Source organism: Macadamia integrifolia, unplaced genomic scaffold (assembly GCF_013358625.1).
Source record: "Macadamia integrifolia cultivar HAES 741 unplaced genomic scaffold, SCU_Mint_v3 scaffold69, whole genome shotgun sequence".
Taxonomy (NCBI): domain Eukaryota; kingdom Viridiplantae; phylum Streptophyta; class Magnoliopsida; order Proteales; family Proteaceae; genus Macadamia; species Macadamia integrifolia.
In genome coordinates this window covers 666,764-684,037 of record NW_024870513.1, presented here as the reverse complement: position 1 = coordinate 684,037, position 17,274 = coordinate 666,764, and the positions used below count along the sequence as shown (strand labels likewise).

At 41.3% G+C, this 17,274-nt stretch overlaps 1 protein-coding gene across 1 annotated transcript in view; it reads right to left on the bottom strand.

Moving 5' to 3' along the window:
• The window catches only part of LOC122069694 (stomatin-like protein 2, mitochondrial), a 26,464-nt gene extending 9,450 nt beyond the window's left edge, over window positions 1-17,014 (bottom strand). The window contains exons 1-3 of the mRNA XM_042633765.1: window positions 16,422-17,014; window positions 16,027-16,270; window positions 15,774-15,923 (exon numbers count right to left, since the gene is read on the bottom strand). Coding sequence (XP_042489699.1) covers window positions 15,774-15,923; window positions 16,027-16,270; window positions 16,422-16,672 — 645 coding nt within the window. The 5' untranslated portion in view covers window positions 16,673-17,014. The remainder of the gene's footprint in view (window positions 1-15,773; window positions 15,924-16,026; window positions 16,271-16,421) is intronic.
• Between the last annotated feature and the right edge of the window lie 260 nt (window positions 17,015-17,274).

Sequence of the window (17,274 nt, the reverse complement as noted above, 5' to 3'; positions counted from 1 at the left end):
TGTCCCCCCCCCACCACCTCTCAAACCGCCATCCCCTCAACTGTGAGCCACCCCCTCTGCAACTCCGAGTTCCCTCTTTCGGTCGTAGATCATTGAACTATGCACCTATCTTCACATTTCAATCAGTCGTAGCTCCATGTTCACTTAGCCTACAAACTCCAGCTTGGCTCACTTCTGGCTCTCTTATCCCTTGTTGTTAACTAACTCTCATCACTCACATCATGCTCCTCACCTGTATGTCACTATAGACACAACTTCTACTCTACATGCCCCACCTTTAGGTAAAAAAGAAAAAAAAATAGCCCTATAACTGCACCACCCTCTCTCCACAACTCGTGCCCCACCTACCTGAGAATGGAAGCCCGAGTACTGCTCCTATTTCATGCAACTGGTGGAAATTGGTTGATTTGATATCTCTGCAATCGACGGCATCAGATCATGGTGAATATAAGCTAGACCCTGTGCGATCTTATGTCATGATGGCCAATCCAGTAGACTTCACCATCTGTGAAGTGCATACAAAGTTTCCATTTGGCATGTATTCATAAACCAGAGGATTCAAATCTGAGCTGGAAAAGTAGCAGTACAACTTGATGATGTTCTTGTGCCTGATGCACAACAGTGTCTCCACCTCTGTCCTTAGCCCGCTATTAGGAAAAATTGATCCTCTGTTGATGGGTCCTTTTGTCTTTTGACTCCAGATTTCTTCACAGCAACGGTTTCTCCATTCTCAACTGGATCCTGTACACGGTCTTGGATCCTCCACACCCCACAATGTTCTTGTCTACCAGGGCCTTTACAAGTTTTGGACATATGAGGCAGACAGACAACATTTCATCATCCTGTTCCAACGTTTATAGGATACCTCCAATTATTACAACTACCCATAGTCCCCCACTTTCCATGTTGACTCCCCCTCCCCCCATCCCATCCCCCCCCCTTCCCACCTCCCCATCCCCCCGTCTTTCTAAGACTCCCCCTTCCCCTTGGTGCTAGCTCTCATCTCTGCAAGACATCTCCCTCCCCTTCTTTCCCGTCTCGGCTCCCTTTGTTGGTTTCCTCCTCCCTATGAGGATCCCAGGTCTCCTACTCTCAAGGAATACAAGTGTTGCATCCGTAAGAAGAGCAAGAACACCCCTAAAGAATCAGTTTCGGCCAGTCTCTCGGAGCCTTTTGTCGCCCCTACCTCAATTTTCCCAATGAATTTGCTAGAACATTTGAAATGTCCGCGGCCTTAACTCTTTGCTAAACAGGCTGAAGTCCGTAACCGCATCAAATCCCTCCACCTTGACCTTTGTTATCTCCTAGAAACCCACATCCCTAAGTCCAATGCCATCCGTATTGCAAACTCCATAGCCCCATCTTGGTCCCTTCACTAACTATCTCCACTGTCCCTGGATGCATATAGATCCTATGGAACCCCTCCAAGCTTCAGTTATCCTCTTCTTTTTCTTCTTCCCAGTGCACTCACACATGGTCTCTGGGATCAACTACACCTTTAACCTCTTCTTCACCATCATCTATGGGCTCAACCATGCTAGTGACAGAATCCCCCTCCAGGATGATCTCCACTTGCTTGCCCCCCAGGTCGGCCTCCTTACTTGGGAATTTGAGGTGACTTTAATGTGATTCGCTCTACTCGAGAAAGTTGGTGGCTCCCCCATCAACATGCTTTCAGTCAAGCTTTCAATGATTGCATCGAAGAAATCGGTACGAATGATCTCAAATGGTTTGGTACCAAGTTGACTTGGCACAACAGAAGAAGCGGTGAGCACAAAATTGGTTGTAAACTTGATAGTTTTGGTCAACGAGGACTGGCTTGTTTCCTTCCCCTCCTCTCATGCTTCTTTTGAGCTTCCCGGCATTTCTGACCATAGCCCCATTTCCCTCCTTGTTCACCCTTATATCTTCTTTGGCCCCAAAGCTTTTAAAATTTTTAACATGTGGACTCTCCATAATGGCTTCCTTCCTTTAGTCAGATCTGCGCGGGATATGCCTGTGCAAACCTTCTCTCCTCTTGTTACTTTCTCCAGAAAATTTAAGAATGTCAAACCAATCCTTAAAGACTAAAACTCTCTAAATTTGGCAACATCTCTTCCCATGTTTCAACCTCCAGAGAGAATCTGTCTGCCATCTAATCACACTCACAGCTTGATTTGCTCAACCCTCTCCTCACTGAGCAGGAAAAGGCAACCTCCTTGGAGTTGTCTTCCCTTCTACCCTAAGAAGAAAGTTTTCTCAAACAGAAATCTCACATTAAATGGCTTAAACTTGGTGATACTAATTCTGCCCCTACTTCCACAGATCTCTCAAGCAAGGACCAACATTAGTTCTATCTCGTTGCTTACTGCCACGGACGGTTCCATCCGCCATTCTCCAGCTGAGATTAAAGAAGCCGCCTCCGGCTATTTTTGTGATCTCTTCAATCCTCCCTCTTTCCCCATCCCCCTCCATTCCCTTTGGCCTCATCAACAAATTCATCCCTTCCCACCTTCTCCCCTCCTTGAGTGCTATTCCTTTTGACGATGAGATTTCAGCGGCTACCCTTTCCCTCAAGGCCAATAAAGCCCCGGGCCCGGTTGGCTTCAATATGGGCTTCTTCACCTCCAATTGGGATATAACTAAAATGGATCTTATCAAAGCCGTCAGAAGCTTGTTCTTTGATCCCTCTCAAATCCAACGATTAATCACACCTTTCTCTGCCTCATCTCCAAGAAAGAGGGCCCCTCCTCCATGCAAGACTTCAAACCCATCTCTCTCAACAATCTCCTTCGTAAATTCAATGCCAAAATCCTAGCCAATAGGATTCAGCATGTTACTGACTCCTTTGTTAATGCTAATCAGTCAGCCTTCTTCAATGGCAGGAGTGTCAATGACAACATCTTTCTTTGTCATGAGATTGTTAGAGGGTTTGATTGAAAATCCCATTCCACTATTGCCCTCCTTAAAATTGACATCTATAAAGCCTTTGACTCCATAAATTGGAGCTTCATCTCCATGGTTCTCTACGAGATGTCCTTTCCCCAAGTCTTCATCAATTGGATCTTTTCCTGCATATCCTCCCTCTACTTCTCCGTGCTTGTCAACGGTAGTCTTGCTAGCTACTTTCCCTCTTCGGTAGGCATTAGGCAAGGATGTCCCCTCTCCCCCTTCCTCTTCTCCGTCGCTCTAGAGGTTCTCTCTAGATCCATTCAGTCTTCCACCGATCTTCATCTTATTTCTCCCCTTCCTAAATGCAAAGCCCTCAATCTCACCCACCTTGCCTTTGCTGATGATCTCATGATCTTCTCCAAAGTTGACTATCTCTCCATTTTCTCCATTGTGTCTTGCTCCTTTTAAACACTCTTTGGCCTTCGCATCAACCTTCTAAAATTCCACCTTGTCCTTGCGGGCATCCCTGATTCCTCCAAAGCCTCCCTCCTTAACTTAGTGCACTCTCCCTTGGCTCTCTCCCAGTTAAGTATCTTGGGCTTCCCCTTATCTCTTCCAGGCTCTCCTCGCACCATTGCACTCCCATCCTTGACTTTATCCGTAAGCGCCTCCACCTCTGGAAAGGGAAGCTCCTCTCCTATGATGACCGCTTAGAACTCATTAGATATGTTCTCCAATCTGGCTACATCTATTGTTCCAGTGTCTTCCGTCTTCCCAAGTCTATCATCAAGACTATCGAATCCCTCATGCATTTTTTCCTTTGGAAAGATGCGAAATCCTTCAGATTATTACAACCCATCTGTTGGGCCTTAGTCTGTCTCCCCGAAAAAGGCAGAGGTCTTGGGTTGAGGAAAATCCATGAGGTGAACACCGTTGGGATCCTCAAACTCATCTGGAAGCTTGTCTCCAAACAAAATTCCATTTGGGGTATCTTGGCCCGGGTATACTCCCACCTTCTCAAAAAAAACTCCCTTTGGACAATTTCCTCTCCTTCTAACTCCTAGGTTTAGCGTAAAATCCTTGAAACTCATCCCCTTGCCCTCGCCGCCATTCATTCATCTATCTCCGATGGATGTTCCACCTCGCACTGGCTTGATAATTGGCACCCCACCAATGTCCTCTTCTCGTTGTTTGGCCCTAAAATTGTATAGTCTTCCGGTTTGCCTAAAGATTCCTTTGTTGCCTCTATTATTTCCAATGGATCCTAGTCCCCTAACTCCCCTTTCTCTTCCATCCCTCCCCATTCTGATATCTAGTCCTTGATGCAGATTAATTACCAAAATAGGCTTATTTTATTAGGAATAAGCCTAGGGTTGGGTTCCATACATGTTAGGTTTTTGATCCCATGTGTTTTGAGTGTAATAGACCACTTTTATGGGTCTAAAAAGGGGGCTCTAAGATTGAGTACGGGATTACTAGTTAGTTTCCATTTTCATTAGTTTCCTTTCTAGTTGGGCTTGATTTGAGTTATATTTGTTTCCTTATGAGTCAAGTTATTAATTGAGTCAAGTCCTTAGTAGTTAGTTTCCTTTTTCAACTAGTTTCTAATTTCAGTTAATTTCTAATTTCAGTTTTTAGTAGCTATTGTATTAGGAGAATATTTGGTTTCCTTTTTGAGGAACCTTCTATTTTGTAATTCCCTCCCCCATTAACATTATAAATAAAGAAGACGAGGCTCCTAAAGGCCTAGATGATTTTGATAAAAAAATTAATGGTTGTTGCTATTGTCTTCTACGTGGAGATTTGTCTTGTGTTTGATCAAGGCTGATGGAATTGGTGTTTGATCCAATTGACTGTCCTCTTCTAGTTATCTCCCTCTTTTCTTCCATACTCAAGGTGTTCCATATCTGATCTACTGTTATAGGTATTTAATTAAATCACTTTTCTCTCAATTCTGTCCAGAAAATCTTCATATTTCCTATTTGATCCCTTGCTGCCAGAAACACTTTCAGCCATCAGTTTGGGCTGAAATTTGGATCAAAGATAGGTCCTACCTGGGGAAGAACTCGACCCAAAGGGGAGCTCTTTCTGACCAGTGGTTTGAGAGATTTAAAAATTCTCCCTTTTCTTGTCTTTTAGTGACCTGTGACAAAGCAGAACTGAAATTGACAGATCTGGTTCAGTTCCTACTGTTCTCGTGGACTTTGGTTCATGGTATTAAGTTGATTTGGACCTATTTGAAGTCTTGTAAGCCCTTGTTATCGATCCTAATCTGATCAGAGAAACCCTAGTATTTGGCTCAATAGCTTCAACTGTTTCGGATCTGATTTCTCTTGTAATCTGATCTGTTGTGCTATTATCCTAATTTGACTTGTGTTTGTTCTTCGAGAGCATCCTGCTGTTTTGGGACTAGGTTGGTTTTGCCGATTCTAGTTCTACATTACCCCCTCTCCTCCCAATCATCGTGGTTAGAGACAAAATCATTTGGTCCCCCTCCCCCTTCGGTAACTTCTCCTCTGCTTGGAACCTTATCTGTATTCTCAAACCCCTCTCCCCTTGGTCCAATTCTATCTAGTTCAAAGGTCATATCCTTTGCCACAGTTTCACTGCCTGGAGAGCCCTCTCCAATTGCCTCCCCACTCAGTCCTTCCTTATCAGCCTGCTTGTTGCCTTTGCTGGAATGGAACAAAAGACTTTGATCACCTTTGTCTAGTTGTCCTTTCTCTTCTTCCATCTAAAGAAAAGTTGTCAGTAGTTTTTCGCCCTCCAGAAGACGCATTCTCCCACTTCAAAGAGAATGGCCTTGTTCGATATGACCTTCTCTGGCTCCACTACCTGTGACATTATTAGCAAGCTCGTCTTCTGTGCTACTATTAACCACATCTGGATGAAGCATAATCTTCGAAGATGGGACCTCCAACTTGCAATATTTTGATATGATTTGGAAAGCCATCTACATTAATGTCAGCTCCAAGCTCCTTGTGATCCCCTCCAGGTCGGTGAGAGACACCCCAAGTAACAGGCTCATTGTTGTATCCTAGGATTTGCCTAGCTCCATCATTCTCTCCCGATCCCCTTACCTAAAGGGTGCTGCTTTCCTTTTGTTGTTGTTGTTGTTGTATTGTTTTTGCTACTGTTTTTTGCTGTTGCCGCATCTTTGCTTTGTGATGCCTTTGTAGGCTTTGTATAGTTTATCTTTCTCATGTTTTCCCCCTGGGGGCTATATATCCCCCCCTCCCTCTTTAATGCATTTCTTATTGACCCAAAAAAAAAAAAAAAATGGGTGCTAGCCTTGAGATAGTGAAATTGACTATGAAATTCCTCATGTTAAATTTTGATACAAAGGATATGGTTGAAGCGGATTTGATTCTAGGAATCTAGTTCATCAAAAACCAAAATGTGATCATATTATCTAAGGCTCACTATGTAAAGAACATGTTTAAAAAATATAATTACTTTAACTACCCATCGAAAAAGACCCCTTTAGTTGTTGGAGGCTACTTGCAAAGACATATAGGTGACCAATCCCAAAAGAAGTATTTACAAATTATTGGTTTAGTTTCATATTTGATGAACTGCACTAAGCTGGGCACTGTAGTAGCAGTTGGAAAACTATGCCAACACACTCATAATCTAAGCACGGAGCATTGGCATGTTTTAATTAGACTGTTTAGATATTTAAAGGGTACTATGAACTATGGTTTGCATTATAGTGCGAACCCTACTATGAATTGAAAGATATTGTGGTGCTAACCATATTTCCGACAAAAAGAAACCATTAGCAACTAGTGGGTATGTTTTTACATTAGGTGGTGGAATGATTTCTTAGAAATTAGTTAAAAGAAAAAATTATGGTACAAGTTCCACAACGGAAGAATAAGGCTACGTTTGGTAGTCATCCAGAAAAATGTTTCTACCGTTTTTCCGTTCTATGGGAACAAAAAAAGGGAATAAAGTGTTTAGTGTCAACTTGGTGTTTTTCCGTTTTTTAGAACGAAAAGGAAAAAAAAAAAGCTAGAAACGCAAAATGACGGAACGACAAAACCTTGTTCCATCATTTCCGTTTCGTTCCAAATACCAAAAAAAGAAAGTGAAAACTAAGGTAATCATTCCTGAAACAGGTTCACCAAACACAATTTTTTTGTTTTAAAACGGCATTTTAGCATAGAAACTAAAAATTCTGTTTTTGACACAAAACGTCGTTTCTGAAACTGAATGGCTACCAAACACAGTCTAATTTATAGCTTTAGATAAAGCTGGTACTGAAACCAAATGGTTAAGGAATTTGATGGCGAAGATTTCATTATGGTTTAAGCTTGTGCATACAACAATATCACTACATCGTGATAGTCAAGTTATAATTGCCAAGGCAAAAGACAAGGTATATAATAGAAGGCATATAAACCTCTGGCATAACCATGTGAGGCAATTTATATGTGAAGGAACAATAACCATTGGCTTTGCAAGGTCAGAGAAAAATCTGGCAGACATCTCCATAAAACCTCAAAAATCAAAACAACTAAGGTTAAAACAATTTTTTTGTTTTAAAACGGCATTTTAGCACAGAAACTAAAAATTCTGTTTTTGACACGAAACGTCGTTTCTGAAACTGAATGGCTACCAAACACAGTCTAATTTATAGCTTTAGATAAAGCTGGTGCTGAAACCAAATGGTTAAAGAATTTGATGGCAAAGATTTCATTATGGTTTAAGCTTGTGCATACAACAATATCACTACATCGTGATAGTCAAGTTATAATTGCCAAGGAATAGAAGGCATATAAACCTCTGACATAACCATGTGAGGCAATTTATATGTGAAGGAACAATAACCATTGGCTTTGCAAGGTCAGAGAAAAATCTGGCAGACATCTCCATAAAGCCTCAAAAATCAAAACAACTAAGGTTACAAACGAGACATCTAAAGGAATGAGCTCAAGGCCTATGACATAGTCATACGACGAACACCCAACCTATGTGATTGAAGATCTTTAGAATTAGGTTCAAAGAGTATAACGAAATCACCAGATGACTTATTTAGTATACTATGTTTCGCTCATTATATTTAGATGGTAAGGTAGTATCCACCACAATGAAAAGATGATGAATTTTAGAATTTTTCATCATTCAAATGCTCATGAAATGGGGGGTATGTTAACTATGGTATACATTATGGGCTGACCTCAGTGGACGTAAAAGGTGATGATGAAGACATCACTCAGGGATTTAGGTCATATTAGAGGAGACGCAGACATACACAACTATAAATCACTTCACTGTGGCTAGATGTCCCCATTGTTTTGTTGGTGTGAATAAGATATAAATCTCCTTGAAGGTTTCTTTTGAGAGAGGGCAGACCTTGGTGCAATGGTAATGTTGTTCCATTGTGACCAAGTGACCACGGGTTCAAGTTAGGAAACAGCCTATCCGAAAACAGAATAAGGCTGCGTACATTATGACCATAGTGGTGGGAGCCTCGTGCATCGGGTACGCCCTTTTGAGAGTATTTGATGCAGAAGCACTTCGATGGATAGACCCAAACCCGTTTGAGAGCCCGGACCAAGAACCAGATCCAAGTTTGGTAGTTGATCAGTAGGATGTTTCGAATATTTATTTTATGGGTTATTTTGGGGGTAGCTATTAGGCAAGTAGAAATTTTCAACTTTAGTTTTATTGTGTTTCTATTTTATTAGACTTTAATTTAGGAAGCAATTAGAAGTTTCTATTTCAGTTTCGTTTTCATTAAGTTTTTATTTTGGTTTAATACATAGTTGTCAAGACGGTTTTCCAAGGGCCTACGCAACAGTCGCCTTATTGCACTGAATGTCGCCTTGTGTTTTAGCACTTAATTATGCCAAATATCATCTAACTAACTGTTTTTTGTATTCATTTACTTAAAATATTATTCATAAATAAGCAAATAGCCCATATTTGAATCCAACAAAATAGTTTAAAAATCAAATTTCAAAAGGATAAAAAGTCAACCCCCAATCCAAGAACAAAAATTAGATTTTGGTTATAGGGGTGATTTTCAACTTTTAAATGCTGGGGTTTTTCTCAATTATGAAAATTTTATAAATCCTATCATGTTAAAACATTGCTAAAAACTAGAAGTCCGGTAAAATAATCCTTTTGTTTTGATATTTATAAAATTATTTTCATTCAAGTAATTTTAGCAGCATTTGCGCACTTTAAAATAAGTTTGACCGGAGCATAACTTTGTCATTACAACTCATATTTAAGGAATTTTAGACTTGTTGGAAAGTTGGTTTTATGTTATACGGTTATACCTAATACAAAAAGCCTTATGTAAGAATAAAATAATTTGACCAGTCAAGCTTATTATAGAACAAAAGCATTTCTCTAAATGTTGATTTTCTTATAACTTAATATTGATTTTTTGTGATTTAATGAGGCTAAATGTTGATTTTTAATGACTTGATGTGGCTTAATGTTGATTTTTTATGATACAAGGTATATGTAGCTTACTAAATAATGTTAGAAAAGAGGAAAAATAAAAAATAACACTTGGTCGCCTAAGCGCTTAGACAACCCTCCAACACCTTGGTTAGCCTTAGCGATGTGACAACTATGGTATAATATAAATTAGCATGTAACCCAAGTTATGGGGAAGGAATGGAAGAAGAATTAAATTGAATGGTTTGGTAGTAACCATCCTCCCACTCCCTCCTCTCATCTCTTCTCCTCTCCCCCTGCGTGACCCCTTCTCATCCTTGCTGGTTATTTTGGTTGAAACCCCTCTCCCTCTCTTGCAATCGGCTGCTTCTCCTTATCTCTCTAATTCTTCCCTTCCCTGCGAGAAACCTCACCCCCCCCCCTTTGCGATCCATTCCTCTCCCTTCTTCGTCTTCCTCCTCCTTCCTTTATGCTATGTGCTGTTACTATTTCCAGTACTCTGTTTAGGCAGAATTTGCAACATAAGAAAACCGAGGCAGATCCCATATGCAAACCCTTTCAATTTGAATCTTGAGTCGAACAAACCCCTTCCTGAGGTGACTTGAACCCTAGAATCTCATCCCCAAATAACCCCATGCCGTGAGATCAGGGTTCAGACATGGTTCTGGTTTTATACCTTACAGCCATGCCCAGCTTATATGTTTGAGAAACTCTTCTTCGCACGATGGTTGGAGCAGCCATTCACTGTGGTTAAGAAGGCTGATCGAGAAGATTCCTCCCTTGAAACTTCAGTCCATAGCGTAACCAATAGGATGAGTTCTCCACTAAATCCCTCTCTTGAGTCTTCTGCCTCTTACTTGGGCCGGAGGTAGAAGACAACCCCTTCTTCTCACGATTCTCCTAATCCGTTCTTTCTTATTTCTTAGTTTCCTTCAATACCCCTTCCCTTTCTCCCATATTCTTCATTGTCCTATTTGTACATTTAATTCCTAATTTACCCTTTCTACAAGCACTTGTAAACCAGTGCTTAAGCGGGCCCACGGCCATCCGAGTTGGGTCTTCAGGACTCAGCAGTCCTGCATTAGTATTACGTCTTATTTTCAAGATTCATTGTCCTATTTTTACATTTAATTCCTAATTTACCCTTTCTACAAGCACTTGTAAACCAATGCTTATGTCTTGAAGTTCTAACTAATTACAAGTCTGCCACCCTTATGAACTTCAATCTATTTATGGGATGGATTGCCACTCAATTGTAAACATCAGTCTATTACTGTTTTGCCACTAAATCTTAGATTTGAGTTGCTTAAGTGCTTAAGTGCTTAAGTGGGCCCACAGCCATCTAAGTTGGGTCTGGGTCCCGCATTAGTTTTACGTCTTATTTGCAAGATTTTGAGGGGTTGTCGAGCCTTTGTATAAACCTGTCCAAATCTATCTTGAAGTTCTAAGAAATTACAACACCCTTATGAATTTAAATCTATTTACAAGATTGCCACTCAATTGTAAACATCAATCTATTTATTGTTTTGCCATTTAATCTTATATTTGAGTTGCTTAAGTGCTTAAGCGGGCCCACGACCATCTGAGCTGGGTCTTCAAGACCCACTGGTCCCGCATTAGTATTACGTCTTATTTGCAAGATTCATTGTCCTATTTTTACATTTAATTCCTAATTTACACTTTCTACATGCACTTATAAACAGTGCTTATGTCTTGAAGTTCTAACAAATTACAAGTTTACCACCCTTATGGACTTCAATCTATTTCCAGGATTGCCACTCAATTGTAAACATCAATCTATTTACTGTTTTGCCACTAAATCTTAGATTTGAGTTGCTTAAGTGCTTAAGTGCTTAAGTGGACCTACAACCATCTGAGTTGGGTCTTCAGGACCCACCGGTCCTGCATTAGTTTTACGTCTTATTTGCAAGATTTTAAGGGGTTGTCGAGCCTTTGTATAAACTTGTCCAAATCTATCTTGTTCTTGACAAGGGTCCCTAATGTTGACAAGACATGTTTGATTGAGAAGACAAGGTTCTCCATCAGACATCTTCCGGTCAAGTATATAATTTTTCCTTTGATTCCAGCTAGGTTAATAATGCATCATTGCACTCCTATGTTGGACCTTATCTGTAAGAAACTTCAGCTCTAAAAAGGCAAGCTTCTCTTTTATGCAGGTCGCTTGGAGTTGACCAGATCAGTCCTCCAATCAATTTATATATACTGATATGGTATTTTTGGTTTACCTCAACCTACCATCAAGGAGTTAAGAGTTCTTTATGTCCTCATTCCTTTGGAAAGATTTTGATTCCTCTAGATTCCTTCACCCTCCTATCTAGGTTGACGTCTATCTTCCTAAAATCTTGCGAAGAATTAAAGAGGTTAATTTAGTTGAAATTCTCAAGCTCATTGGAACCTTATAACTAAAAAGAAAAGTATCTGGGTTTACTGGGTCTTCTCTAGTTCTCTTCGCCATATGTCTAATTGGACGGCTACTTCCAATTCGATGCTTCCTGGGTCTAGCGCAAAATTCTGAAGTTTAGGCCTATCGCTCTTGAGGCCATTACCTACCATATTGATGATGGGGCCTCCACCTCCCTTTGGCTTGATCATTGGCATCCTATGAGGGTTCTCTTCCACACAATGGGTGTTCAAGCCATTTATAGTTCGAGACTTTCCAAGCAGTCCATGGTTGCATATATAATTAGCCTTAATGGCTCCCCCTGTTGGTGTACGATGTCTTGTATTCCATCACAGTTTAACCCAGAGAATACTGGTGCAGCACCTCGACAGGCAGGACAGCGGTCCTGCTAGCCGGTTAGCGGGCCGTGGAGGTTGCAAGGGGTGTAGGGGGCGCAGCCCCCCGCTCGAATTTTTTATTTGAGGGCAATTGTGTACTTTCCGAATTAGGGTTTTTTGTTATATATTTGTAGCAAGTGTTTCTTTCTCTGTAATGCAAGCAATACTGAGAGGTGTGAGGACGAGCGTTGTAACCCTATTCTCCATTGATAGTGAAGTAGAATCTCATCTCACCGAGGACGTAGGCAACCTTGCCGAACCTTGTAAAATCCGTATGCATTGTTTGTCCTTGTTTTTCCATTATCTTCTGCATCGTTTTAGGGTTGCGTTTCTACCCCCCCCCCGCCATCTTCCTCTCCCATATTAGATGTCGTCTAGAATGCCTCATCTTCCATTATTAGAAGGCCTCGTGGTAAAGGAGATAATGTTGTTTGGTTTGCTTCTTCTTTGGGCCTCTTTAACTCCAATACAGCTGAAGACTCATCAAATCTCAAGGACCCATATCTCCTTGGTGCAAGTTAGTGTGGTTCAAAGGCCATATCCCTCTTCACAGTCTTTTTTCATTCACTATCAGATGGCAATCTCTCCCTCTTGTAGCCTTTTTTGGAATTTTTTGGAAGATGAGGATCATCTCTTTTTTCTTGCCCTTTTTCCACTTCCATTTGGAAAGAGCTCCTGGAAAAATGTTGGCCTCAAAATCAAAGGATTCTTTCATTCGTGAGGGAATGGATCTGGGTGGATATGTGCTTTACCAGTAAACCTCCCTGCAACGCTGTAGGAAAGCTAGCATTTGGTGCCACTATCAACCACATCAGGATGGAACGCAATCTCAAAAAAGGTCCTCCAACTCTAGATCCTTTTACCAAATCTGGGACTCCATCTCCTTTGATATCAAAGCAAACTTGCTATGGTTTCCTCCAGTTGTGTTGATTCTCCAAAGAACAAGCATATCGTTGTATCATGGGGTATTTCCCCCTGCATCCCTCTTCCTCCTCTCCCCAAGGCATGAGCTTCGTTTGTATGTAGTTTTTTCTTCTTTCTCTCTCTTATTCCACTTTCCAAGGGCCCTTATATCTCCTTTCCCCTTTTGGTAATGAATTATTTATTCACCCAAAAGGAAAAGAAATGTATTACAAAAGAAAGAAAGAATACAAGCAGCCCCCTAGAGAGATAAGGAGAAGAATAATCAAACAATGCAAAGCTTGGCCCTTAGATAGGAGGGGAATGAGGCTGGTACTAACGAGAAGGCCCTAAGAATCAACAGTAAGCCTATTCCTTAGGGAGTAAACGTCCCAGGAGAGAAACCAGATAACTTGACTCTAATGTCAAACAAGATAGTATCCCAAATTCACTGAAAAGATTTGGTTATGAAAGTCCATCTTCTAATGTTACGCTCTATCCAGATATGGTAGATGTCAACACCAAAAACAAGCTTTCCCACTGTATCATAGTTTTCAAGGCGTCTAAGCAACCTAAGGCATTGGAGAGTGTCCAAACACAAGGCAACACCAACAAGGCGACTAAAACGTCTGAGACTCTTAGAGCTTAGGCGACGCCTTGACAAATATGCCTGAATCACTAGCAAAAGGCAAGATCCTCCTACGTTGGGGCCAACTGGCAAGAAGCCCTTTCTAAATAGAGAAGGGAAGATCAAAAAATAAATGGTGGGAATCTTCAGAGGAGTTCCAATAGAGGCAGCATAAAGGAGAAACTCGGATCCGTCTCTGAGTGACGAAAGCCTAAGTCGGAAGAGAGCAGAAAACCTCTGCCAAATAGTGAAAGTTATGGCGTGGAATGTGGCCCTTGAATCACACAATTTTGCACCAAGGAGTGGTGGGGCCCTAAGCACGAATGAGTTCCAAGGTAGAACTGGAAGAAAACTAGCTAAGGAGGAAGCAAGCTAGATAACAAGATCACAAATACCACTAGGCCTTCGAGTGATGGCAGACAGAGCATTCCAAACAGCTCACAAGAGGGGAGATGAAGATGGCAAAGGGGACCAATAGATAGTGAGAAGAATATCCAAGACCACAGTGAGCCTATCAAAGCTAGAGCTATACTTAGATCTATCACCAACCAAATGGATGAGGATCCCAACGAGTTCCAATGGTCCAGCCAAAGGCAAGTGTGTGAAACATCATAATTGAGAATGTTGGGTAGATGTTTCTTATTAACTTCTATGGATGCCAATTTTTTTGTTTTACTTATCTGTAGTTTGTTTTATATAGTTGTATTTTATTTCATTTGGTATCAACAATTATGTAATAATGTTGTAATTCTAATGAAGTAATTCCCATGAAGTTAATGTTGGAGAAGTGGTTATTAGGGAGTTGTTGCCAAAGGAGTAGTTATTAGAGAATTATTACTCTTGATTTTTCTTTTCTTTTTTTTCCTTTTTTTTTTGGGGGGGTGGTTTATAATAGACTGTGTTAAGTTTGTCTCGAATTCTTGACCCGTTTTGAAAATTGACCCACTCTGACATATTTTGATGGCGACCCGAATGGGAAGTTTTTCTAAGATCTGTGATGGAAGCAGAGGAATTGGGCCTAGCATTGATCTCGTATGGGGGTGTGGGGGGTTCGATCTGATTGATCGCGACCTGATGAGTCGCCCGCGACTTAGAGAATATAATGTACTATCATCTTGTTGAGCAAGTCATTGTAATTTGGGGGTTTTCGAGCCAGGGTTTCAGGGCGAGTTTTCTCACCACTACTTGGGTGTAATCTCTCTTCTGTGCAGTGAAACATCTTCTTCTTCGCCCGAGGACGTAGCACACCACATCGGTGTGTGAACATCGTTAAATCTTTGTGTTGTGCGGATCATTGTCTGTTTATTTTCATATTTTTCTTGGTGTTTGCTCTAACACTATGTATCCTAGGATAGAAGGACAATGAAAATATGTTGGAACTTGTGAAATCTTCTCCCATTCTCTGCAGCATGATTGATTCCCTGCAAACCTCAAGAGTGAATCCAAGTTGGCGTGAAACAACCGCCCTTTCTCTTCCCTCTTTCCTTTCTTTTACCACCCCCCCTTGTCACCTGTTTCTTCTCTCTTAGGTTCCCGCCCTCTCTCTTCCTTATCCCTTCTCCCATGTCGGCAATTTTGTGTTTTACGCCATCCAAAATGTACTGGAAAAAGGTAATCTAAGTGCTCTCTCTCTCTCTCTCTCTCACACACACACACATATTCTCTCATCCTCTATCACTATATTGCCTCTTGGTTTTCACTGTTATAAAAGTACTACGAGTCTCTTGTACTAGTTGATTGAGCACAACCCAAATGTGTCCGACGTGGTCCATAAGTGAGTACAACAACTACCAAAAGGCCTACGAGGCTGTTTCATCTTTGATGTTGATTCGCATTACCTGGATCGTACCATAGGGGGCATCTACAGTCTTAAGAAGAGTAACCAGTTACTTGACTCAGCCCATCATATCTCTTAATGACTACAAATTTCTTTGTCGCAGTACAAGTGTTCATGATCATTCGTAAAGCATCTCGACACTGCAGTAATTTCAATTCGTAGCCATTTAGTCAAAGATAAGTTTAATCTCTCACATTATCATTGTGTACGATTTACAACACATCGTATGGACTAAAGACAGACAACGCATGTCAAACTGTATCATTAAACAGAATGACGGATGGAGAAAAATGAAACTTGGCGCATAGAAATGGAACTCACCACGATGTTCTCATTCAGGGTATCCCTCTCCTCAAAAGTTTTGTCCAATGTAATCTTACCCAGCTCACTCCGCATGGTTGTCTGAGCGAGCTGAATAACAGCAAAAAGTGGGTTCTCAACACCATAAGATGCAAGAAATGGGTCCACAATCTGCAAACAAGGAACCATGGTGTTTTATAAATAAGCCATGACTATTAAATGGAGGAAGCAGCAGACGGGAAGAACAGGGGAAAAAAAAAAAGAAGAAAGGCACCTTGACATAAAGAACACCATCTATTAAGATGCTGACATTATCCTTTGTAATAGCAGACTGGTCCGGAATTGGAATGGCCTCTTCCTTGAGAGAATGAACGTATGCGATTCGTTCAACCAACGGTATCAGCAGGTGAATTCCTGAATCAAGGGTCTTCACATACTTCCCGAACCGTTCAATAACGTAAGCCTTCTTCTCGGGGACGATTCGGATGCCCCAATTGGTGGGTGGCGTTACTTCATATCTGTTCTTTTTAATTCCGTGAAATTAAGATGGGTTCGACACCCGGGGGGAGGGGGGGTGCAGTGATAGTGTAAGCGAAGTTACGGTTTGAGTGATGATTAAGAACATACTGGGGATGCGAAATCAGAGTTTTGAGAAACAGAACAGCTGACCTGACACTGAGATCGTCCCGATGATGTCGACCGCTGCGGAGGTGTCGGACAGAAGTGCCGAAAGGTATCGAAATTTCCGATTGGCATTGATATTGGGATAGGGAGGGTCGGCTCAAGAGCGCTGGCAATCTTCTGACAAGTACTGATGATGAAGATGCGGATGAAAGCTCTCTTAAACCTCTAGCTGCTGCTTCATGGAGATCATTCAGAGATCTCTGAGTCAATTTGTTCCTGAAATTCAGTTTCCACATTGCCGCCTCCTTTCCAGAATTCTGTTCTATGCTGCTTCTCCTTCTTTTACTTCCGTTTCTTTTTTGAATAATTAGAACCTAAGCACTCAAGGTCTTACTCTCCTCTTCTTATTTACTTTCAAGCCATTCGGCTTCGCAAGTAGGGAGAAAAAAATTTGGCTGCTACCCTTCAAGAAGAGAGCATCCTTTCAACATACGGGGAAGAGAGAGAGAGAGGGGGAACGAGTTTTCGACATACGCCCTGGCAAACCCTTTTCTCCCCTTCTATTATTATTTTCTCCTCTCTCCTCTCTCCTCTCTCCTCTCTCCTCTCTCCGTTCGCGCTCGCTGTCATTTCTCTGTCCAAAATGCTGGCTTGCTAGAGTTGAAGTTTCCTTTTTCTTTTTCGGGTAGAAGAGTTGAAACTTCTGAGACTATGGAAACTTGGCATCAGGATCCTCTCCAACACGTTAAATCACCCAATGCAAATCGGATGACTGGGAGGACTTAGGGATGTGTGCCCAGATCTTTCCAGCTATCGAATATGTATTGGGACATTGAGCGCATTGGAGAGGAGCTGGATCAGAGAGCTTTTCGTTGGGAAACTAGTTACTACAATTTGA